The sequence below is a fragment of the Poecilia reticulata genome, chromosome 21, assembly GCF_904066995.2.
Source record: "Poecilia reticulata chromosome 21, P_reticulata-male-v2, whole genome shotgun sequence".
NCBI lineage: Eukaryota > Metazoa > Chordata > Actinopteri > Cyprinodontiformes > Poeciliidae > Poecilia > Poecilia reticulata.
In genome coordinates, this window is record NC_088850.1 from 739,802 (window position 1) to 762,500 (window position 22,699).

Genomic DNA, 22,699 nt, shown 5'->3' on the forward strand with positions numbered 1-22,699 from the left:
CCAACGACCTCATGATTTGGCTCAGGTGTGTTGAAGTGGAGACGCACCTAACAGCTGCAGGCCTGGAGCTGCTCATCCTGCTACAGCATTTTCTGCTGAGTTTCTCCATCCTGGTCCTCAGGCCTCCTGTCCTCCACGTCCAGGTGTTTCCCTCCTGAAACACCTGGACGTCTGCAGCACCTGATGGTAGTGATGAGCAGATGAAGCCTCATGAAGCAGTGAACCTTTACAACCTTTGCTTTGTAACAAGGTTCATTACTCGATGCTTCATTCATGACTCACTAGTGACACCTGCTGGTGAAACTAAGCCTGGTCACTCAGGTGGATCAAACTTCCAGTTTTTATCAAACTCATGTTTAGTAGCAGGAGAATCAATGAAACCATATTTAATCATTATATGTTTTAATCAGGCTGCACAGTGGTGCAGTGGGTAGAGCTGTTGCCTTGCATCAAGAAGGTTCTGGGTTCGATTCCCGGCCTGGGGTCTTTCTGCATGGAGTCTCCATGTTCTCCCTGTGGATGGTGGGTTTTCTCCGGTTTCCTCCCACAGTCCAAAAACATGACTGTCAGGTTAACTGGCCTCTCTAAATTGCCCCTAGGTGTGAGTGTGTGTGTTCATGGTTGTGTGTCTCTGTGTTGCCCTGCGACAGACTGGTGACCTGTCCAGGTGACCCCGCCTCTCACCCGGAACGTTGGCTGGAGTGGCACCAGCACCTGGCCAGAGGACCAGGGGGCCAGAGGACCAGGGGGCCAGAGGACCAGGGGACGAAACTCTGAGCTAAAATATGACAGTCATCTTGTTTTTTATGATCCAGAACCATCAGAACCTGAAACGTCTCCCTCTGCCACTCGGTCCGTTTGACGCAGAATCACAAACATCAACAAGACTCCAACATTTTATTGTCATCAACTCAAGAATCATTTCACAGTCTACAAACCGACGCCATAAAAATAACAGCCTATGTACAGAACTGAACTGGGACCAGTCCAGCGGTTCTCCACAGCAGCATCACCTGCGGGCCCGGTGGTTCTCCAGCAGCTGCACCACCAGGCGGCTCTTCAGCGTAGCTAGCTTGCTGCTGTAGTGCTGCTGCAGGACGGCGGCCAGCCGGCGCCGGAGGCCCTGCAGGCCGGGCGCAGCGCCGCAGTCCGGCACGTTGAGCAGCGTGTGGAACAAGTCCAGCCACAGGTCGGCGTGCGGTTTCCTGGGGGGAGAGGAGGCGGTCAGGGGGGAACCGGGCCGACCCGGAGGGACCGCAGGGCGATCGGGTTACCGTCTGAAGGTGCCGGTGGTCCGCCACACGCCGCCCTCCTTAACGACCTGCATGTAGGTCCCAAACAGCAGGCAGTAGACGGTTCCCGCGATCCCAAAGTAATCCGTCTGGAAGCAGAGCAGGTTTGGATTCACACCCTGGTTCTGGTTCTGGTTCTGATGACCTGAGCCCAGAGTTCACTGATCCAGAACTAATGAAGTTCAGAAATCATTCAGAGGGTCAAAGGTCAAGCTTTTCTCTGACTGGTTCATCTCAGACTGCCTGCCACTCATTGGCTGTTCAACATGGAAGCTCTGCTTCTGATTGGCTGAGCTGTGACGGTCCGACCAATCAGGGCTGTGGATTCATCACTTCAAAGCATCATTATGGAAATGTGATCAGATGCTTCCAGTTTCATTAACTTATAATTATATTATAAAAAATAATAAATATTTACTTTAACCAGTAAACATTTACCATCAGGCATGAAATGCAAAATAAATGTTAAAGATTAAAATGATCAATATAAATAGCACTGTAAATGGATTTAATAAATATATTTAATAAATTGATGCAGAAAGTTTCACCAAACCTGACCATAGAAATATTATATTAAATAAAACCCAATAATAAATAAATAAATGAAGGAAACTGGAAAACATTTTCACAAATAAGTAAATGTTAAAAACAAATATGAACAATTTTAAATGTATATTTTGTTCATGCAGTTCTGACTTTTACTTTTCATTAATTTCTTATTACTAATTAATTAGATTTTAAATAAATCTCCTTCATTTTGTTACTGGCAGGAACAGTCAAACTGAAGCCCCGCCCCATCTCCAAGCCCCGCCTCCTATCAAGGCCCCGCCCCCCTAAGCACCGCCCCTATCCAAGCCCCGCCTCATCTTCAGGTCCCGCCCCCTCTCCAAGTCCCGCCTCCTCTCCAAGCCCCGCCCCCTCTACCTGGTAGCTCCAGGGTTTCCCGCTCAGCATCTCTGTGCACTGGAAGCCGGATGTCAGACACCTGGCGGTGAACGCAGTGCATTCTGGGAACAGCGCCATGTCGATGCTCTGACCCAGGTCGATGAGGACGAGGCCGTGGTTCACGCCGTCCGCGTCGAAGCTCCGGGTTTCCAGGAACCTGGAGGGGCGGGACGACGGCGTCAGACGGGCCGGAACCAGAACCAGAACCAGCAGACGGACCCACCTCTCTCCCAGCAGGAAGTTGTCAGGTTTGATGTCGGCGTGGACGATACGCGCGGCGTGCAGAAGCTCCACGGTGTGCAGGATGCAAACGGCGAAGTGAAGCACGAGGGGCGGCGGCATCACCCTGTCGCTCTGCGCCCGGAACAGGTTAACGGCGTTCTGCGGCGAGAAAACAATACAGAGCGTCACCATGGCGACACGCAGCGTCAGAGCGTCACCGCGGCGGCACGCAGCGTTACGGCGGCGTCACCGAGGCGACACTCAGCGTCACCACGGCGACATGTGGCAACACAGAGTGTCACCGCAGCATCACCGCGGCGACACGCAGCGTCACCGCAGGACAACAACTGCAGCTGGGCGGCATGTGGGGCTGGACGCACCAGCAGGGTGCCGTAGTTGTGCAGCTCCCCCAGCATGATGCTGCCGTCCAGGAACAGATGAGCGGAGCGTATGCTGCCAAACAGGTGGCGCACAGCAGGAGGCAGGCGGGCGTCCAGACAGGTGTTGATGTAAAACTCCCAGGGATTGGCCGGTTTCTGCACCTGCAGAAGACAGGAAGTGATGACATAGAAAGCTAAAGGAGGAAACAAGGACACAGGGAAGGAGAGCAGGAAGTGGTGCTGACCTTCAGCACCATCCTGTCGGAGGTCACGGGGTCGGTGGCCTGGAAGACCGTGGCGAAGGCTCCCTGTCCGAGGACGGCGTCCACCCTGAGGGACGACGATCCTGCAGGACGAGAGACAGCAGAAGGTCCTACTCAAAGTCTCCACATCTTCCCTGTTCATCACATTTAACTGATTTTCTGTCAGCTGGAAATTAAAACGCCGTTTAACAATTTACTGCTAAAAATCTGAAAAGTGTGGAGCAGGTTTATATCATCTGTAGCTCAGTTAGACTCAGCTTTCATGTCCTTCTTAGTCAAAATCAGATCTTTGACTAGGCCACTCTGCTCTGATCTAAACCATAACATCCTGGTTTTAGCTCCATCATTCTTCCCACAGCATGATGCTGCCACCGCCGTGTTAGGTGTGAGCCAACCAGATCAGACCGGAGCTCCTTTATTTGACACCAGCAGGAACTCTTTCACCCTAAAAACATCAGGGTGTGACTTCAGGTGCATGCCACACTTTTCAGCTGTTTGTTTGCTACTTATGTTATGTGAGCGGTTCAGGCTGTGACCTCTGACCCCGCTGGTCCTACCCATGCTGAGGGTCTTCTTGGGGCCGATGCTGGGGACGGCGCAGGGCCAGCTGTAGCAGCAGGGGTGAGAGGTCAGCGGTGGGCGGAGCCGGGACAGCAGCTCCGAGATCCGGTCCGGGTCCCAGGGGTCGGAGACCAGCTGGAGGCCGCCGGGCGCCGCCGGGCTCATGGGGACGTCCCCGGTTCTGTCCGGCTCCGCTGAGGCCTTGGGGGCGCACTGCGGGCTCATGGGGACGTCACCCAGCCGGCTCTGGTCCGGTTCTGGGCTGCCGGGCCTCTCTGGGTCCTCCAGGATCTGAAACGGTTCCCTGCTAGGCCTGAGCGGGTTCTGCAGAGGGCTGGCGTGCGCCTCCCCGCCGGAGGCCTCGGCCGGGCCGAGCGTCTGGTCCCTGAAGGAGAGCAGGGCAGGCGGCGGCGGCGGCTGCGTCATGCTGAGGCAGGAGGAGGCGAAGCCGTCGGCCATGATGGTCCCCTGCCGCGCCGAGGGCGGCAGCAGCGGAGCGCCGGCCGCCGCCGCGTCATCAGCTGGACTCTGCTCCATGATGGGGCTGAGGGAGAACCAACCAATCACTTCACACCAATAATACACAGCTTCTTTATGTCACGTAGCTGCTAAGCTACAGAAACAACTAGCATGCTAGCGCCAAAATGCTAACAAAGTAGGACGGTAATTTACAACGACAAAAAACTTTGTGAATCATGTTCATGTGCTTGGTTGATGCTAGCAACCTGGAATTAGACACTTTACTGCTCGTGCACCGCCACCATGTGGTGAAACTGGGTACCACGCCTACTGTTACGTTTGAACAGGTAGACTCTGAAGAGAGCCAAGCGGGACGGTGGACAGGACCAGGTGGAGTACAGCCGCCAATGTAGCATCTTTGTTGACACATTTAGCAAATTTAATCTATGAACCTGAAACTGTGAGAACTCTGCCTACTTTAAAACGTGATAAATCAACAAACTCTTCTGAAAACAGGCGACAAATCCACCAACTATTTAAAAAAAGTAACTAATCTAGGCTGTGTGGGTGGAGCCGTCATCTTGTGATCGGAAGGTTGTGGGTTCGATTCCAGCCTCTGGCCCCAACCTGCCTACCGACCTGCGTTTGAGTGTGAATGGATGAATGTGAATGGATGAAGCTCTACGTAAGCTCAGTCCATTAGTTGTGACTCCAGAATTTGCTCACCTGAGTTTTTTGGTCTGCCGTCTGATGAAGACGTTTTCGTCGTCGCCGTTATTCTCTGCAGGAACATCAGAATCAGAATCCATGAAGCATCGTGGAGGCGGCGGAGGAGGCGGAGCCTCGGCCTCCATGAAGCATCGTGGAGGCGGCGGCGGCGGAGGAGGCGGAGCCTCTGCCCATACCTTCAGCCAGGAAGAAGTAGCCGCCGAACGGCGTTTTGTGAGCGAACGGCGTGGAGACGAACTGGGCCAGCGGGGCGAAGTCGGTGGTGCTGTTGGGGCAGGCGGCCAGCGAGGTGTAGCGCGCGCCCCACATGGTGCTCTCGTCTGGGATCAGCTCCGACGGCGCCTCCTGGTGGACACGGACAGGGATTCAACTGGACCAGAACCACCACAGATTCCCAACGACCGTCCGAAACTCACGTTGGGTCTGTCCGCCCTCGGCCCGCTGAGTTCTGTCAGAGCCCTGGCCGGTCTGGACCGCTCAAACGGAACCGCGGCGCTGAGGGAAACAGAAACATCAAGTCAGTCCATGTGTTACCATGGTTACAGATGATGAATGTAAAAACTGGAAAAGGAGGATGAAGAGGAGGAAGCTGCAGAAAATCCATAAAGGAAAAATGATCCAAAGATCAAAGACGGAAAATCAAGAACAAAAAAGATAAAAACAGGAAGAAGGAAAGGAACTAAGGACGGTACTGAGGACGGTACTAAGGAAGGAACTGAGGACGGTACTGAGGAAGGAACTGAGGACGGTACTGAGGACGGTACTGAGGAAGGAACTGAGGACGGTACTGAGGAAGGAACGGAGGAAGGAACTAAGGAAGGAACTGAGGACGGTACCGAGGAAGGGACCGAGGACGGTACTGAGGACGGTACTGAGGAAGGGACCGAGGACGGTACTGAGGACGGTACTGAGGAAGGGACCGAGGACGGTACTGAGGACGGTACCGAGGAAGGGACCGAGGACGGTACTGAGGAAGGGACCGAGGACGGTACCGAGGAAGGAACCGAGGACGGAACTGAGGAAGGAACTAAGGACGGTACCGAAGACGGTACTGAGGAAGGGACCGAGGACGGTACTGAGGAAGGAACTAAGGACGGTACTGAGGAAGGAACCGAGGACAGTACTGAGGAAGGAACTAAGGACGGTACTGAGGAAGGAACCGAGGACGGTACTGAGGAAGGAACTAAGGACGGTACTGAGGAAGGAACCGAGGACGGTACTGAGGAAGGAACTAAGGACGGTACTGAGGACGGTACTGAGGAAGGAACTAAGGACGGTACTGAGGAAGGAACTAAGGACGGTACTGAGGAAGGAACTAAGGACGGTACTGAGGACGGTACTGAGGACGGTACTGAGGAAGGAACCGTGGAAGGAACCGAGGACGGTACCGAGGACGGTAACGAGGAAGGGACCGAGGACGGTACTGAGGAAGGAACTAAGGACGGTACTGAGGACGGTACCAAGGACGGTACTGAGGACGGTACCGAGGAAGGAACCGAGGACGGTACCGAGGAAGGAACCGAGGACGGTACCGAGGAAGGAACCGAGGACGGTACCGAGGAAGGAACCGAGGAAGGAACCGAGGACGGTACTGAGGAAGGAACCGAGGACGGTACCGAGGAAGGAACCGAGGACGGTACCGAGGAAGGAACCAAGGACGGTACCGAGGAAGGAACCGAGGACGGTACCGAGGAAGGAACCGAGGACGGTACTGAGGAAGGAACCGAGGACGGTGCTGAGGAAGGAACCGAGGACGGTACCGAGGAAGGAACCGAGGACGGTACCGAGGAAGGAACCGAGGACGGGACTGAGGAAGGGACTGAGGACGGTACTGAGGAAGGGACTGAGGAAGGGACTGAGGACGGTGCTGAGGAAGGAACCGAGGAAGGAGCCGAGGACGGTACCGAGGAAGGAACCGAGGACGGTACTGAGGACGGGACTGAGGAAGGGACTGAGGAAGGAACTGAGGACGGAACTGAGGACGGAACTGAGGACGGTACTGAGGAAGGAACTAAGGACGGTACTGAGGACGGTACTGAGGAAGGGACTGAGGACGGGACTGAGGACGGTACTGAGGAAGGAACTAAAAACGGTACTGAGGAAGGAACTAAGGACGGTACTGAGGAAGGAACCGAGGACGGTACTGAGGAAGGGACTGAGGAAGGGACTGAGGACGGTACTAAGGACGGTACTCAGGAAGGAACTGAGGATGGTACTAAGGACGGTACTGAGGAAGGGACTGAGGAAGGGACTGAGGACGGTACTGAGGACGGTACTGAGGAAGGGACTGAGGAAGGAACTAAGGACGGTACTGAGGAAGGGACTGAGGAAGGAACTAAGGACGGTACTGAGGAAGGGACTGAGGACGGTACTAAGGACGGTACTGAGGAAGGGACTGAGGAAGGAACTAAGGACGGTACTGAGGAAGGGACTGAGGACGGTACTAAGGACGGTACTGAGGAAGGAACTAAGGACGGTACTGAGGAAGGGACTAAGGACGGTACTGAGGAAGGGACTGAGGAAGGAACTAAGGACGGTACTGAGGAAGGGACTGAGGACGGTACTGAGGACGGTACTGAGGAAGGGACTGAGGAAGGGACTAAGGACGGTACTGAGGAAGGGACTGAGGACGGTACTGAGGAAGGAACTAAGGACGGTACTGAGGAAGGGACTGAGGAAGGAACTAAGGACGGTACTGAGGAAGGGACTGAGGACGGTACTGAGGACGGTACTGAGGAAGGGACTGAGGAAGGGACTAAGGACGGTACTGAGGAAGGGACTAAGGACGGTACCGGCTCTTTAAGGAGGCTCAGGAACCTCTGATGATGAGGAAGAGGAGGAAGGTTTACCTGCCGTTCTCTTTGTCTTCATAGTCCTGGAAGATGGTGAACGGGGCGGAGGCCGGCGGCTCCGGTACCAGCGGGACCACTGTGACCAGGGAAGGAGAGAACGGGTCAGAACCGGGCCAACCAGAACCAGCCTGCAGGTCTACAGATCCAGAACGTTTACCGCCGGTCTCCAGGTCCGGGTCGGGTTCAGCAGCGGCCCGGTGCAGCATGGAGGCTCCCTGGAACGGCTCGTCCAGGAAGGTCGGAGCCTGGAACATGTCCATGATGACGCCTAGAGAGAACAGGGTCAGAACCAGAACCAGAACATGACGGCGCCTACAGAGAACACGGTCAGAACCAGGACCGGAGGAGCGGGCTCTCACCCAGGGCCTCCCGCGTGTTGACGGTGGGCGACGGCAGGGCCCTGGAGGGCGTGGCCTGGACGAAGCCCAGAGAGGAGTTGGGCGTGACGTGGGAGAAGTTGGCTGCTCCTCCCTGAGACACTGGAGATGAAGAAGATGAGGATGAGGACGAAGAGCAGGAAGAAGGAGGAGGGCGATGAGGACTCACCATCAAACTTCTCCTCAGGTTCTGGTGCCAGACCGCAATGCCTGATGGGAAATATGGAGGGTCAGAGAGTTTAAGGAAGTCGTGTGAGTTTCCCCTCCGGAGGTCATCAGGTACTCACAGCGGCGCCGCGCCGAGCTCGTCCGGGTTCCTCTGGGCCGATGACCCGGGAGCCTGAGGTTCTGCTGTGCCGCTGCAGTCGGACAGGACCGGGGGAGGGCGGGTCGCCTCAGAACCAGAACCGGTACCGGCAGCCTCCTGGATCAGGCTGAGGTCGGAGTGAAGCCTGAGGCCGACGGAGCGACGGGAACGAGAGGAGGAGGAGAAGATGGGGGCCTGGAGGGGAAACATCACCGGGTTACCTGGGTCACATGATGAGACAGAGAGAGGAAGGACAGAAAGGCGGCCATTGCTCCGTCTCCATGGTTACCTGCAGCGTTGCGCAGTGAGATCCTCCGCAGGCCTCCAGGCCCTGGTTGACCTGCTGCAGCATGCTCTGCAGCCTCTGCACCTCCTGCTCCTGCTGCCGCAGCTGCTGCTGCACTGCAAGGACAACACCAGAAACGGGTCACTTCCCGTCTCAGGGAGAAACGGGTCACTTCCTGTCTCAGGGAGAAACGGGTCACTTCCCGTCTCAGGGAGAAACGGGTCACTTCCCGTCTCAGGGAGAAACGGGTCACTTCCCGTCTCAGGGAACGCCGGGTTCTTACTGTTCTCCCTCCGCTCCCGCTCCTGCCTCTCACGGATCTTCCTGAAGTATTTCTCGGCCCGGACCTCTTCGAAGCAGAACTCGACGCCGTCGTGGACCAATGCCTCCTCGCTGTACTCGGAGACTGTCCGGGCGCCGCCGTCCTGACTGGGACGTTGCAGCCCCGACGCCTCGGCGCGGGACGTGCTGCGGACCACACCACAGGTGAGCAGACGCCTCGTTAAGACCAGGACTAACGAGCTCAGAGGACCAACGAGCTCAGAGGACCAACGAGCTCAGAGGACCAACGAGCTCAGAGGACCAACGAGCTCAGAGGACTAACGAGCTCAGAGGACTAACGAGCTCAGAGGACTTACGTCGTGACGGTTCTTCTCAGAGGCAGTTTGGATGGAGAGCCAGTGGCAGCCTGGACAGAACCAGAGGTTTAGTGGGTCATACTGGTGCAACGGGTGCAAAACGTAACAGACCGGAACCTTTTTCTGGGGAGACATCTGATTGGTCAGCTGGGAGTTCTGCAGAGGGACTCGGGCTCCTGTCCAATGAAACACAGGAAGAATCAGCAGCTGATCCAACATGGAGTCATGAGAGAATCGGGTCGACAGACTCTCACCCGACGCTGGAGGCTCGGTTCTGGTTCTGCTCTGGAACTGCCTGTAGGTCACACTTCACAATCAGCATAAACTACACTCACCGAACCTCTGCTAATATGCTAATATGCTAACAGCAGAACTAATTTTCAGCTTAAAATTAAATTTGTGCTCAAGACTTCTAGTCTTTAAAGGAAAGATGTCTTTTAGCGCTTTAGCATTAGCTTCCCTTAATGCCATGTTGGTAGCACGTTAGCATTAGCTTCAATTAATGCCATGTTGGTAGCGCTTTAGCATTAGCTTCCCTTAATGCCATGTTGGTAGCGCTTTAGCATTAGCTTCCCTTAATGCCATGTTGGTAGCATGTTAGCATTAGCTTCCCTTAATGCCATGTTGGTAGCATGTTAGCATTAGCTTCCCTTAATGCCATGTTGGTAGCACGTTAGCATTAGCTTCAATTAATGCCATGTTGGTAGCGCTTTAGCATTAGCTTCCCTTAATGCCATGTTGGTAGCGCTTTAGCATTAGCTTCCCTTAATGCCATGTTGGTAGCGCTTTAGCATTAGCTTCCCTTAATGCCATGTTGGTAGCGCTTTAGCATTAGCTTCCCTTAATGCCATGTTGGTAGCATGTTAGCATTAGCTTCCCTTAATGCCATGTTGGTAGCATGTTAGCATTAGCTTCCCTTAATGCCATGTTGGTGGCGTTTAGCATTAGCTTCTTCTACAAACACTGTTGGTTTAACGTGCTAGCTGTACTCACCTGTACTCGTGGAGCAGCGTGTCCTCCGGCTGCGCCTGGTTCTCCAGAGCCTTCAGGTAAACGGCGTCAGCCTGATCCTTCATTCCCTTCTGCTCAAAGTGCCGAGCCCAGGCCAGGTACAGAGCCGCCGTCCTGCTGCCGACGCCGCGACTGAAGACGTGAGCGTACAGGGTGGCGGGGTCCGCGCGGTAACTGGCCTGGAAGACACGGTTTCCATGGAAACCTGAGCAATGCAACGCAGCTTCCAGCGTCAGGGATGACAACAGTACCAGACCTTCATCATGAGTCCACTGAAAACCTGATTCAATTAAATCTGCAGAAGACCGAGATACTAAAGAAGGAAGGAAGGAAACAAGGAAGCAAGGGTGGAACAAAGAAGTAAGGTAAAAAGGTAATTTTATTTTTATAGCACATTTTCAGCAACAAGGCAATACAAAGTGCTTTACAAGGTTTAAAAGGAAATACAAACAAGGAAGGAAGGGAGGAAAGAAGGAATGAAGTAGGAACCAAGAAAGAAAGGAGCTAATGAAGTAAGGAATCAAAAGAAGGAACAAAGCAGGGAAAGATGGAAAGAAGCAAGGAAGGAACTTAAGTAAGTAATGAAGGAAACAAAGTAAGGAAAGGAAGCATCCTTCTGGCTCCAGGAACGATTTCAGTTCAGTAAATCTGTGACTGGTTGGATTTTAATGAAAGCATTCAGATTCACCAAGCTAAGCTAAACCTCACCAAATCACACCTCCATGTTTCTCCATCAGGAAACTTAAAGGACTCGCTGTTTGAGGAAACTAGCTGTAACTAGTTCTAGTTAGCTCCAAGTAACTGAACCAATCAGGATGAGCGGTTCGGTCCTGCTGCTCAGTCCGACTTACACATCTGATGCAGTAGTTGACGTAGCGGACGTCGTTGGCATATTGATCCACGTTGAGGAATCTCTGGACCAGCGCGTCAAACACCAGCGACATCTCACTGCCGCCCCCTGCTGGCTGCCTCCGCTCCAGGAAGTCCACAAACCTACAGGAACAGAAACGTCAAAAACGAAGCAAGCGACGTTTCTCTGGGCCAGCAGGCAAATAGTTTGTTCAGCTGAATTTGTATGAATTCATTGGTCTTCTTTACATTCTTTACTGTATTTATGTCATTTGAACTTCCTTAGCCTGCAGCAACAAACAATGAGGTGATTCATTTCAATTCAGATGGTTAATATTTTTATCATAATCCATTTTATTTGTGGTTTTATTTCTGGTTTAGGTTATTGTGTTTTATTTTGGTTATTTAAAATTCTACTGTTGAGCGGTCATTACAAAATTAAAGTTTGTTGGTTTCTGAGAGAACAAACTTGCATTATTATGTTGAAGATTCTGCTGAATTTGGGTTATATTTTGGTTTAATTTTGTGTTTTTGTTGTTCAGACACATTTCATGGATGTGTGTGTTTATATAAATATGTTCAAGACCGAATTAAAATCAGGGCTACCTGAAAACCTTCACTGAAATACAGAGAAATGGCCTGTACTACTTTATGAGACATAAAATAATTATTTTTCAGAATTTGTTGCATCTTTTCCAGTTTCTAAGACCCATTTTCTCCACCTCTAGGTTAAAGCTGTCAATCAGAGGAGACTTCCTAGGGCCTGAATTAACTCATCAGATAAAACTGCATTATATAAAACTGAAGAGAAATTGATTTTGAATTCAAGCTCATTTATATGTCTTAAGTCTTAATCTACCTCGGTTCGGATTAAAACAGCAGAATTAGCGGAACGATTTACCTGTCCCACGGATCCAGCGGGTCGTCTCCGCTGTAGGAGGCCAAACTTTCTTCAAAACACCTAAAAAAGGGGAAATATGGAGACAACTTTAAGGAGGAAAGCCCAGCGTCCAAAATATGGCTAATAACTGGTGTTAGCTACCGGAGGCTAACTCGGGCTAACGTTTTTACCGTAAATACGAAGCGATATCCATCTCAGCTCGGATTAAAACTTGGCTCACTATTAATATATTCACCTTATGGATAAATAGAGATTATATTACTGTGTAAATTTCTAATTATAAGCACTTTAACTACAATAACAATTCCTGTTGCTGCCTCTGTTCCTGTTACGTTTGAAATTTCGCGCTCAACCAATGAGCGTCCAACAATGCATATAAGGCACGCCCCTGATGAGAAACAGGAAGTGACGTACAGAGTTGCGGAGGTTCTTGTCAGCCTGTCGGTACAATCAAAACTAGCTTAAATTAAACCAAAATAATAATAATTTAAAAAATCACAAAGTAAAGTACATTGAGTCAAAATAAGATAAATCAATATTTTTTTAATTAAAGTGACAGTCATGAATTGTTCATGGACTAATCATTAAAATGATAAAACACAGATAACTTGTCCTTCCTCCTGACTCCTATCACAGGGTTTTTTGTTTTCTAGCTTTCACTTTCAAAAGTCTTCCCATTAAGCTAGGCACTGGTGGCAACATATCTAGAGATGCTCATGTCTTTCCTACTGATCCTCTCATGAAGTTGTTTAAAAGTTAGAAAACTGTTGGTTTCACCAAAAATATTTTCAGAAAGAAGCAGTTTCCAGCAGACTGTGCTAATGGAAAGCAATGAATGATGCATTAAACTATTAACCAACACAAGAAAACAGTGATAAAAGCACCGGGGGAGATAGTGGCTCAGAAAGATGGAGGGAAGATGAGAGGGAAAAAAATATATTTTATCACCAAATTTAACCTGTTTTTATTGTTAATGTAAAATATAAGTTGAAATAACATTGAAATGTTATTTTCCATGCTCATATCTTTCTTATTAGCTGTCAGGCTGCTTTGATGATGTGTAGCAGAGTGAAATGGAAAATTTCTGACCAGAAAAGAACCCATGCCTGATTATAGTAGCAAGGCAAGTAGCAATAATAATAATAATAATAATAATAATAATAATAATAATAATAATAAGTGAGAAAAACATTCCAAAAGTTGATGTTTCTTCACATATTTTGGTATGAAGAACAAAGTTAAATGCTAGATAAACTTGCCTAGGGGAATTGGAACAGATTAAGCTGACTTTGAGTCTGTCTACATTACTGGAAGGATTGGGGTGAATTGGGGTCCCCAAACCTTTTCCTGTGAGGACCACATAGCTTTTCCCTTCTATGGTGGGGGCCGGAGTCAGTTTGTAACAGAAGGAGTGTTTCATGTTTATCACCTGCGCTGCCGGTCATTTTTGACGGGGGGACGGAAGGGGGGTTGGTTTCTCGATTCATTTTCACCCAGAAAGCACATGGGTAAAAACCGTTAGTGAAACGGTCACTGGGACTGACTAGTATATATTCCATTGAGGGGAAACCTGGAATGCAGCGTTTATAACAAACACGTGTGTTCATCTGCTCTACCGCTAGCAAACAACCGTAAACAACCGTACTGATTAAATAACATAAAAGTCAAGCAGTTCCCTAAAAGTCCAACATATAAACCGGAAAATACAATATATGAAAAACAATCTGAATGCTCTCTGGTATTGTTCAGGGGGTCCGGACCAAACATGGCTGCGGGGCCGCAGCTTGGGGACCACCGCGCCATGGGATCCCTGACCATCCTCACTGAATCATTGTCTGTAACTTTGTTACTATTATTACCATTTGGTGGGTGATATTATGGTGCATTACGCGTTTTGACCTTATTATTTATGACCATTGAGTCATGTCACCCTCTTTTATTACAGCATGAGTTATACATTAACTATGTGTTAGTGAGTCGTTACTACACTAACTGGTGTATACAGTGATGTCAGAGTTATTACCGGCTCCGTTTCCCGCCGTAACCCAGATGAATGAAATCGGAGCAGCCCCTGAATCCCCCCCTCAGAAACCCCGTTTCTCTAAAAGGGAAGAAGCGAACCTCGGGACTTTACCTCGCCGCCATTTTCTAACCCGGGGTGAAAAAAGGAAACCAAGTGAACATCACCAGGGTCAGTATTCCTCCCTAATTCGGACCACCAACACCACAGCGGGTCAGCATCGTGCATTCAACGTTAGATCCGCATGGTATGTACCCGGAAAGGCTTGCTTTTTGGAGGGTGGGGTGTCGAGCTAGAGCCGGTGGTGGATGCTGTTCGCTCCGGCCTCTGCTGATGGCTAACCGGCATTTTGAAGCGGTGAAACGGTTCCACTCTAGTAAAGTGACACTGCCAGAGAACATGAGGTAACTTCAGCTACATAAAAGCTCATTATAATGAAGAGGAGATGAAGACGTTTGCTTGTAACGCTGAGGCCTACAGAAGCCTGCGCTGCCGGCTAACTCCGGCTAACAGCGTGTTGCTGTGAGGAAACCTGCAGGCTGCTCCAGCGCTCAGTTTAGCTGTTACAAATGTTTATAACTGTTGGCAGAGCATGGATACATGTTGGTTTCTGTGCTGAACAGGTTCGGCTTCAGTTATCATGTGCAGAGAACACATTTAATGAACTGACAGCTCAGTTTCTAACATTATAAACAGGACGGTGGCGCCAACAGTCCGTTTGTTCCGAGCACACTTCCAGAGGCGGTCTCTGATTGGCCCGTTGAGAGCAGCGGTAAATAGTCCAGGTGATCTGATACTGTTGTCATGGAGACCTCGCTTTTACGTTGAACCAGTTCCAAAATAACAAGATGTAAACCTGAGGAAATGTGATCCGTTTGTGAAAATGCTGAACAGCAAATCCTGCCGCTTTCACTGAAACGGGATCCGGACTGAACTTTGACCTTAATTTGGCTGAAAACAACAACAGAGCAAGAATTTACAGAATGAAGCTTCCTAATATCACTAACTACAGGTTTCTGGATTAAAAGGTCAGCCTGTCATTTTCATATTAAAACAGGTTTTTTTTTTAACAAAACTTTGTCAAATGAATTGTTCAAAAAATAAAATATCTTTTAAGACACTAAGATCAGGTTTATTTGTCATATGGCTGCAACATAGACAACAAAAGTTTGGGGATAATTTGTGTCAACAAACATGCGATCTTTGAAGTTTCTGCCTTTTAGTACTTAGTATGCATATCAGTTTAGTCTCTTGTAATAATAACCTCACTCACTCTTATTTTCTACATTTTCACTAACACAAAATAGAAAAACTTCACAGTATGAAACATGAAGACTGGCTTTAACATGAAGCAAGTTTATCCATGAAGTAAAGTGCAGCACATCGATGTCATCTGTAATGAAAACAAGTAAATATTGGAGCATTTTCATTGATTTCTGCTGATCTTCATGTAATCAGTCCGAACAGCCTGGTGTTGTGGGGAGGATGATGTGATTAGCAGCAGCTGGTTGTATTGATCATTTGTTTTGGCAGCAGGAAAAGGTGAAGTTTTCATCCAGCTTCAGGTCAAAATGTTTCTGCTTTTTTATCTCATCAGTCTTTCTTCCAGCTGCAGGTTTTAATAAGGTGGGATTTTGATCTTGTTGAACGTTTTGTGCTTCCTGATGAAGAGGAGCGGCTCTTCCTCCCAGATGTTGACCTCACAGCTGCAGCTGGATGAATGTTTTATTAGAAATAAAACTAAAAGTCAGATTTATGAGCCACGTTGAGGACTGAAGTGATTCTGACTGGCGGCCTTTAATTAGGCCATAAATCTGCTGCAGTTCTGTCACTAACCAGAAGTGAAGGATGAATTATTATCATAATGTCTGATGGGACGGCCTGCCAGCATTAAGCCAACAGTCAGGCCTTCTGTTGGTTGACCTTTGACCTCTAGGTGAAACTGGTTCTCCAGAACTTTGTGGTTCGGTTCAGCAACGCAGCAGAAGAAAAAGTTCATCATCCAGAGAACAACAATAAGTCATGCTAATGCAAACTGAGCTCATGATTCATCATGTGATTTATTGATTTATTGATTATTGCGACAGGCATAAACCCATATTGTTTAAATATAAACTGATGGAACTTTGTGGGTTAGACCTGTTTTCCTCTCATCACTTAAACTGGATCTTTAGACAGTTTGGATGGAAAAATAGTTTCTGAATCAAATCATAGAATAGACTTTATTGATCCCCGAGGGGGAATTGCTTATTTGTTGAAAGCTGCTCCATCTTAGGTAATAAACACAAAGTTTGTAAAATATATAAGAGTGGTAAGTTCAAAATGACTAAATATAACAAATAAATAAATAACAAGCAGATGATGATCCTAAAACTGGAGGCTGAAACATTAAAGTCACAGAACAGCTGACAGGTTTCTGGTCGCTTCGATCCAGATGTCTGCAGATTTGGCCACAGATCACCTGAACGGGAACGGCACCGAGGAGCCCATGGAAACCATGGAAACCATGGAAACCACGGCAACGGTGACCCGCTCCGAACACTTCCAGGCTCTGCTGGACGCCGGCCTGTCGCAGAAAGTAGCCGAGAAGCTGGACGAGCTTTATGTAGCAGGTCAGGACACACACACACACACACACACACACACACACACACACACACAGCTGCTCTGGAGGAGGAAACATCACCGACACGCTGTCTGCGTTTCCATAAGTGTTCAAAATGTTCAAAAACATCCAGGTACAGTGATGCCAACTCCCACCTGCAGGTGGCGGTATTTCTTACCTCCACTGGTACAGTCGATGGATTGACATGACAAATTGACCTACTTAAGTTCTAAAAGATGTTTGTGGATCCTGACCTGATCTGACCTTTGACCCTGCAGGCCTGGTGGCTCACAGCGACCTGGACGAGCGCGCCCTGGAGGCTCTGAAGGAGTTCAACGAAGACGGGGCGATGCAGGTTCTGGTCCAGTTCAAGGAGAGCGACCTGTCCCACGTTCAGGTGAGTTTCCCTGGGCGAGGGGGCGGAGCCAGCGGCGGCGTCTGACCGGTCTGTGCTCCTCCAGAATAAAAGTGCCTTCCTGTGCGGGGTGATGAAGACGTACCGGCAGCGGGAGAAGCAGGGCACCAAAGTGTCTCCGGCCTCCAAAGGTCCAGACGAGGCGCGGATCCGGGAGCTGCTGGACAGAACCGGCTACACACTGGACGTCACCACGGGCCAGAGGAAGTACGGCGGCCCGCCGCCGGACGCCGTCTACGCCGGGTCGCAGCCCACGGTGGGAACAGAGGTAGGCCCGCCTCCCGCAGGCTGCTGCTTAGCAACGGCCCCGCTCCTGATGGCTGCCGCTCCCCGCAGATCTTCGTGGGGAAGATTCCCCGCGATCTGTTCGAAGACGAGCTGGTTCCTCTCTTCGAGAAGGCCGGGCCCATCTGGGACCTGCGGCTGATGATGGACCCGCTCAGCAGCCTGAACCGCGGCTACGCCTTCGTCACTTTCTGCGCCAAAGACTCCGCCCAGGAGGCGGTGAAGCTGGTAGGTCCGCCGCAGGCCGCACGCCACGCACAGACCCAGCCGGTCCCGGTACCAGAACCTCTCCTCTCTCTTCCAGTGCAATAACTTTGAGATCCGGCCCGGCAAACACATCGGCGTCTGCATATCTGTGGCCAACAACAGGCTGTTTGTCGGTTCCATTCCCAAGAGCAAAACCAAGGAGCAGATCGTGGAGGAGTTTTCTAAAGTCACAGGTAAGAAGCGCTCACGGCGCCGGTTCTGATGGGTCGGCCCGACCTCACCTTTAGCTCTGCTGTGTCCGTCCAGAGGGTCTCGGTGATGTCATCCTCTACCACCAACCCGACGACAAGAAGAAGAACCGTGGTTTCTGCTTCCTGGAGTACGAAGACCACAAAACGGCGGCGCAGGCCCGTCGCCGGCTCATGAGCGGAAAGGTCAAGGTCTGGGGCAACCTGGTGACGGTGGAGTGGGCCGACCCCATCGAGGACCCCGACCCGGAAGTTATGGCCAAGGTGAGTCAAAACCCAGAACTCAATGAGATGAAGGCGAGATTAAAAAAATACCCACCTGAAACCTGCTGACGTGAGCTCACCTGATCGGATCTGCTGGTTACTACATTAGCTGCTGCTAACACTACGAGGAGCTAACAAGGCTACCAGGAGCTAACTACATTAGCTGCAGCTAATATTACCAGGAGCTAACTACATTAGCTACAGCTAATATTACCAGGAGCTAACTACATTAGCTGCAGCTAATATTACCAGGAGCTAACTACATTAGCTACAGCTAATATTACCAGGAGCTAACTACATTAGCTGCAGCTAATATTACCAGGAGCTAACTACATTAGCTGCAGCTAATATTACCAGGAGCTAACTACATTAGCTGCAGCTAATATTACCAGGAGCTAACTACATTAGCTGCAGCTAATATTACAAGGAGCTAACTACATTAGCTACAGCTAATATTACCAGGAGCTAACTACATTAGCTGCAGCTAACTTCTGTGTGACGAGTCACATGAACACAAAGCTGTAAATGTCTGGCCAGGTCAGAGTTCATCTGTTAAACTGGAGATGAATCAAACCAAAAGCTGGAGACATTTTCATAATGACCTGCTCACAACAGACAGGCTTTCTGTGAGCCTCCTGGTTATTACAGTGAATATTATTCAGATTTTTGTATAACTTTTCTTCAGGTTAACTTAGAAAGTGAGTCGTTATTATTACAGGTTAGTTTTCTAAAGTGCAGAAAAGTAACTGGTAGAGAATCTCAAACTGTTATGTTAGATTTACCAATGTTTTATTTGATCTTTTTTTATCCGATTACCTGATTAATCGTAAAATAATCGATAGATTAGTAAAATATTCCTTTACAACAGCCCTAAAAACATCTGGTAGCTTTACAGCTGAAATAAATGGTGTTTTCCTCCTGAGTTATTACATCAGCTTCAGCTTATTTTACATTCATATTCAAATCAAAAAGGTCTTAAAGCAGCTTGAAACTTACAGAAACCACTGCTGAAGCAAAGGCTGTCCGAAGAATGCTGCTGAAAGTTGAGTGGCAGGAAGAACAGACTGAAGATCCGGACGTTGTCTCTGCAGGTGAAGGTCCTGTTTGTGAGGAACCTGGCCAACGGCGTCACAGAGGAGATCCTGGAGAAATCCTTCAGCCAGTTTGGGAACCTGGAGCGGGTGAAGAAGCTCAAAGACTACGCCTTCGTCCACTTCGAGGAGCGGGACGGAGCCGTGAAGGTACCGGCCACGCCCCGGCGTACGCTTCCTGTCTCCGACTGGACGGCCGAATGAAACTCTGCTCCTCCTGCAGGCGCTGGAGGAGCTGAACGGGACGGAGCTGGAGGGAGAGCCCATCGAAATAGTTTTTGCCAAACCGCCTGATCAGAAAAGGAAGGAGAGGAAAGCCCAGAGACAAGCTGCCAAGTCCCAAATGTAAGACAGGTCCACATGTTAGACGGGTCCCAGGTGTAAGACAGGTCCACATGTTAGACAGGTCCCAGATGTTAGACGGGTCCCAGATGTTAGACAGGTCCACATGTTAGACAGGTCCCACCAGGTCCCAGATGTTAGACAGGTCCACATGTTAGACAGGTCCCAGATGTTAGACAGGTCCACATGTTAGACAGGTCCCAGATGTTAGACAGGTCCCAGATGTTAGACAGGTCCACATGTTAGACAGGTCCCACCAGGTCCCAGATGTTAGACAGGTCCACATGTTAGACAGGTCCCAGATGTTAGACAGGTCCACATGTTAGACAGGTCCCAGATGTTAGACAGGTCCCAGATGTTAGACGGGTCCCAGGTGTAAGACAGGTCCACATGTAAGACAGGTCCCAGATGTTAGACAGGTCCACATGTTAGACAGGTCCCACCAGGTCCCAGATGTTAGACAGGTCCCAGATGTTAGACAGGTCCACATGTTAGACAGGTCCCACCAGGTCCCAGATGTTAGACAGGTCCACATGTTAGACAGGTCCCAGATGTTAGACAGGTCCACATGTTAGACAGGTCCCAGATGTTAGACAGGTCCACATGTTAGACAGGTCCCACCATGTCCCAGATGTTAGACAGGTCCACATGTTAGACAGGTCCCACCATGTCCCAGATGTTAGACAGGTCCCACCATGTCCCAGATGTTAGACAGGTCCCACCAGGTCCACATGTTAGACAGGTCCACATGTTAGACGGGTCCCACCATGTCCCAGATGTTAGACAGGTCCACATGTTAGACAGGTCCCACCATGTCCCAGATGTTAGACAGGTCCCACCATGTCCCAGATGTTAGACAGGTCCCACCAGGTCCACATGTTAGACAGGTCCACATGTTAGACGGGTCCCAGGTGTTAGACGGGTCCCAGATGTTAGACAGGTCCACATGTTAGACGGGTCCCAGATGTTAGACAGGTCCCAGGTGTTAGACAGGTCCACATGTTAGACGGGTCCCAGGTGTTAGACAGGTCCACATGTTAGACAGGTCCCACCATGTCCCACATGTTAGACAGGTCCACATGTTAGACGGGTCCCAGATGTTAGACAGGTCCACATGTTAGACAGGTCCCACCATGTCCCACATGTTAGACAGGTCCCAGGTGTTAGACAGGTCCCAGGTCATGTGATCTGGTACCTCCTGGTCCGGTTCTGGGTTCCTGCTGTCAGTCTCTAATTGTCTTCAGCTTCTCATTTAGACTCTAGTTAGAAACGGACAGTAATAAACAGTTAACAGTAATAGATAACAGTAATAAACAGTTATAACAGTAATAGATAATAGTAATAAACAGTTATAACAGTAATAGATAATAGTAATAAACAGTTATAACAGTAATAGATAATAGTAATAAACAGTTATAACAGTAATAGATAACAGTAATAAACAGTTATAACAGTAATAGATAACAGTAATAAACAGTTATAACAGTAATAGATAATAGTAATAAACAGTTATAACAGTAATAGATAATAGTAATAAACAGTTATAACAGTAATAGATAACAGTAATAAACAGTTATAACAGTAATAGATAACAGTAATAAACAGTTATAACAGTAATAGATAACAGTAATAAACAGTTATAACAGTAATAGATAACAGTAATAAACAGTTATAACAGTAATAGATAACAGTAATAAACAGTTATAACAATAATAGATAACAGTAATAAACAGTTATAACAATAATAGATAACAGTAATAAACAGTTATAACAGTAATAGATAATAGTAATAAACAGTTATAACAGTATTTTAGACGGTTATAAACAGTTGAATAGAATCAGACTTTAAACTGCTCACTCAGGAGCCGTCTGATTGGTCCGTTCATCCTGATCCAAAATGACAGGAAGAGATTCATTCAGCTTCATTTCTAATAAGTGGAGACATTTAGAACCTTCTCTGGACCTCCTCTGGTTCTGGTTCTGGTCAGACTGGTTCTGGTTCTGGTTCTGGTCAGGACGGGTTGAGCAGCAGGTGGCGCTCTCCATGCTGACTGGTCCTCTGTGTGACCTTTGCCCTGTCTCCCTCCTGCAGGTATGATGATTATTACTACTACTCGCCGCAGCCCCACATGCCCCCCCCCTCCAGGGGGCGGGGCCGCGGCGGCCGGGGGGGCTACGGCTTCCCCCAGGACTACTACAGCTACGAGGACTACTACGACTACTACGGCTACGACTACCACAACTACCGCGGCGGCTACGACGACCCCTACTACGGCTACGACGACTTCCAGGCCCCGGGCCGGGGGCGGGGCGGCGGCCGGGGCCCGAGGGGCGGAGCCTCGCCGGTCAGAGGTCGAGGCGGCTCCGGGGCGCCCCGAGGCCGGGCCGGCTTCTCGCAGCGCGGCGTCGGGCCCGGGCCGGGCCGCGGCGGGCGCGGACCAAGAGGAGGCGTGGCGGCGCGCGGGCGCGGCGGGGTACGTGGTGCGCGGGGCGGCCGCGGTGGAAATGTGGGAGGAAAGCGGAAAGCTGACGGCTACAGCCAGCCAGATTCCAAGCGCCGCCAGACCAGTAGTCAGAACTGGGGCTCCCAACCCATTGCTCAGCAGCCGCTCCATGGCGGGGACCATGCTGGTAACTATTCCGGGTACAAATCTGACAACCAGGAATTTTATCAGGATTCTTTTGGGCAGCAGTGGAAGTGAAACCAGTGAAACCAGTAGCGCTCTAAAACAAACCGCTGCTGGTTACAGACTCACTCTGATTGGTTGCCTGCAGGTTTTCCTCCAAATTGGTGACATCTGGCAACATCTGTACATATTTTAAAATCAGCTTGGACTCCAAACATAACCCCACCCCCACCTGTTTCTGGCGAACTGCTCTTCTTCTTCCCTTTGTTTTGACCATTTTAAAGGCCGTTTTTTAGAGGCAGTTTTGTGCTGCAGCTCAAGCTTTCTGTATGTTTTTACACTCTGGTTTCCATGTTTTGAGTAGCTAACAGCAACAAGCATTTGTCTCCTAAACATGTATTTAAAGCGCTGAAATGACGATTTGTATTGCGTGTGTTGTTCCTGAGAAGAACCAGAGGATCCTGTTCGGCTTGTATTCTCTGCTGTTTGTCTGCTTTAATAAACATACACACACTCGTGTACA

At 49.6% G+C, this 22,699-nt stretch overlaps 2 protein-coding genes across 10 annotated transcripts in view; one reads left to right on the forward strand and one right to left on the reverse strand.

Moving 5' to 3' along the window:
* Window positions 1-883: 883 nt before the first annotated feature.
* bub1 (BUB1 mitotic checkpoint serine/threonine kinase) lies at window positions 884-12,434 on the reverse strand. Its single transcript, XM_008397031.3, has 24 exons — window positions 12,243-12,434; window positions 12,073-12,132; window positions 11,174-11,315; window positions 10,305-10,501; window positions 9,566-9,606; window positions 9,429-9,487; window positions 9,312-9,361; window positions 8,957-9,141; window positions 8,677-8,789; window positions 8,368-8,582; window positions 8,250-8,290; window positions 8,063-8,182; window positions 7,861-7,971; window positions 7,701-7,779; window positions 5,268-5,346; window positions 5,028-5,196; window positions 4,849-4,903; window positions 3,660-4,207; window positions 3,085-3,185; window positions 2,840-3,001; window positions 2,461-2,618; window positions 2,217-2,394; window positions 1,275-1,381; window positions 884-1,205 (listed from the first exon to the last, which is right to left on the reverse strand). The coding sequence occupies exons 1-24, from the start codon at window positions 12,263-12,265 to the stop codon at window positions 1,010-1,012; spliced, it is 3,189 nt and encodes a 1,062-aa protein (XP_008395253.1). The 5' UTR covers window positions 12,266-12,434; the 3' UTR covers window positions 884-1,009.
* Window positions 12,435-14,160: 1,726 nt separating this feature from the next.
* LOC103457091 (heterogeneous nuclear ribonucleoprotein Q-like) overlaps window positions 14,161-22,699 on the forward strand; it is a 10,946-nt gene continuing 2,407 nt past the window's right edge. For 4 of the 9 annotated variants that reach the window (XM_081602189.1, XM_081602190.1, XM_081602191.1 and 1 more), the window contains exons 1-10: window positions 14,161-14,339; window positions 16,527-16,704; window positions 16,976-17,094; window positions 17,159-17,380; window positions 17,449-17,625; window positions 17,702-17,837; window positions 17,911-18,116; window positions 19,208-19,357; window positions 19,431-19,552; window positions 21,642-22,180. In XM_081602189.1, coding sequence (XP_081458315.1) covers window positions 14,337-14,339; window positions 16,527-16,704; window positions 16,976-17,094; window positions 17,159-17,380; window positions 17,449-17,625; window positions 17,702-17,837; window positions 17,911-18,116; window positions 19,208-19,357; window positions 19,431-19,552; window positions 21,642-22,180 — 1,852 coding nt within the window. In that variant the 5' untranslated portion in view covers window positions 14,161-14,336. Of the gene's footprint in view, window positions 14,340-16,526; window positions 16,705-16,975; window positions 17,095-17,158; window positions 17,381-17,448; window positions 17,626-17,701; window positions 17,838-17,910; window positions 18,117-19,207; window positions 19,358-19,430; window positions 19,553-21,641 lie in introns of all 9 variants that reach the window. The other 5 variants (XM_081602193.1, XM_081602194.1, XM_081602195.1 and 2 more) reach the window with 3 other exon arrangements.

Coding starts and splice junctions, on each gene's coding strand:
- bub1 (XM_008397031.3), bottom strand. CDS start 12,265: ATGGATATCGCTTCGTATTTACG. Junction 9,362..9,428: donor AGATGTCTCCCCAGAAAAAG/GTTCCGGTCTGT, acceptor GGTTCTGTCCAG/GCTGCCACTGGCTCTCCATC. Junction 1,206..1,274: donor ACCACCGGCACCTTCAGACG/GTAACCCGATCG, acceptor CTCTCCCCCCAG/GAAACCGCACGCCGACCTGT.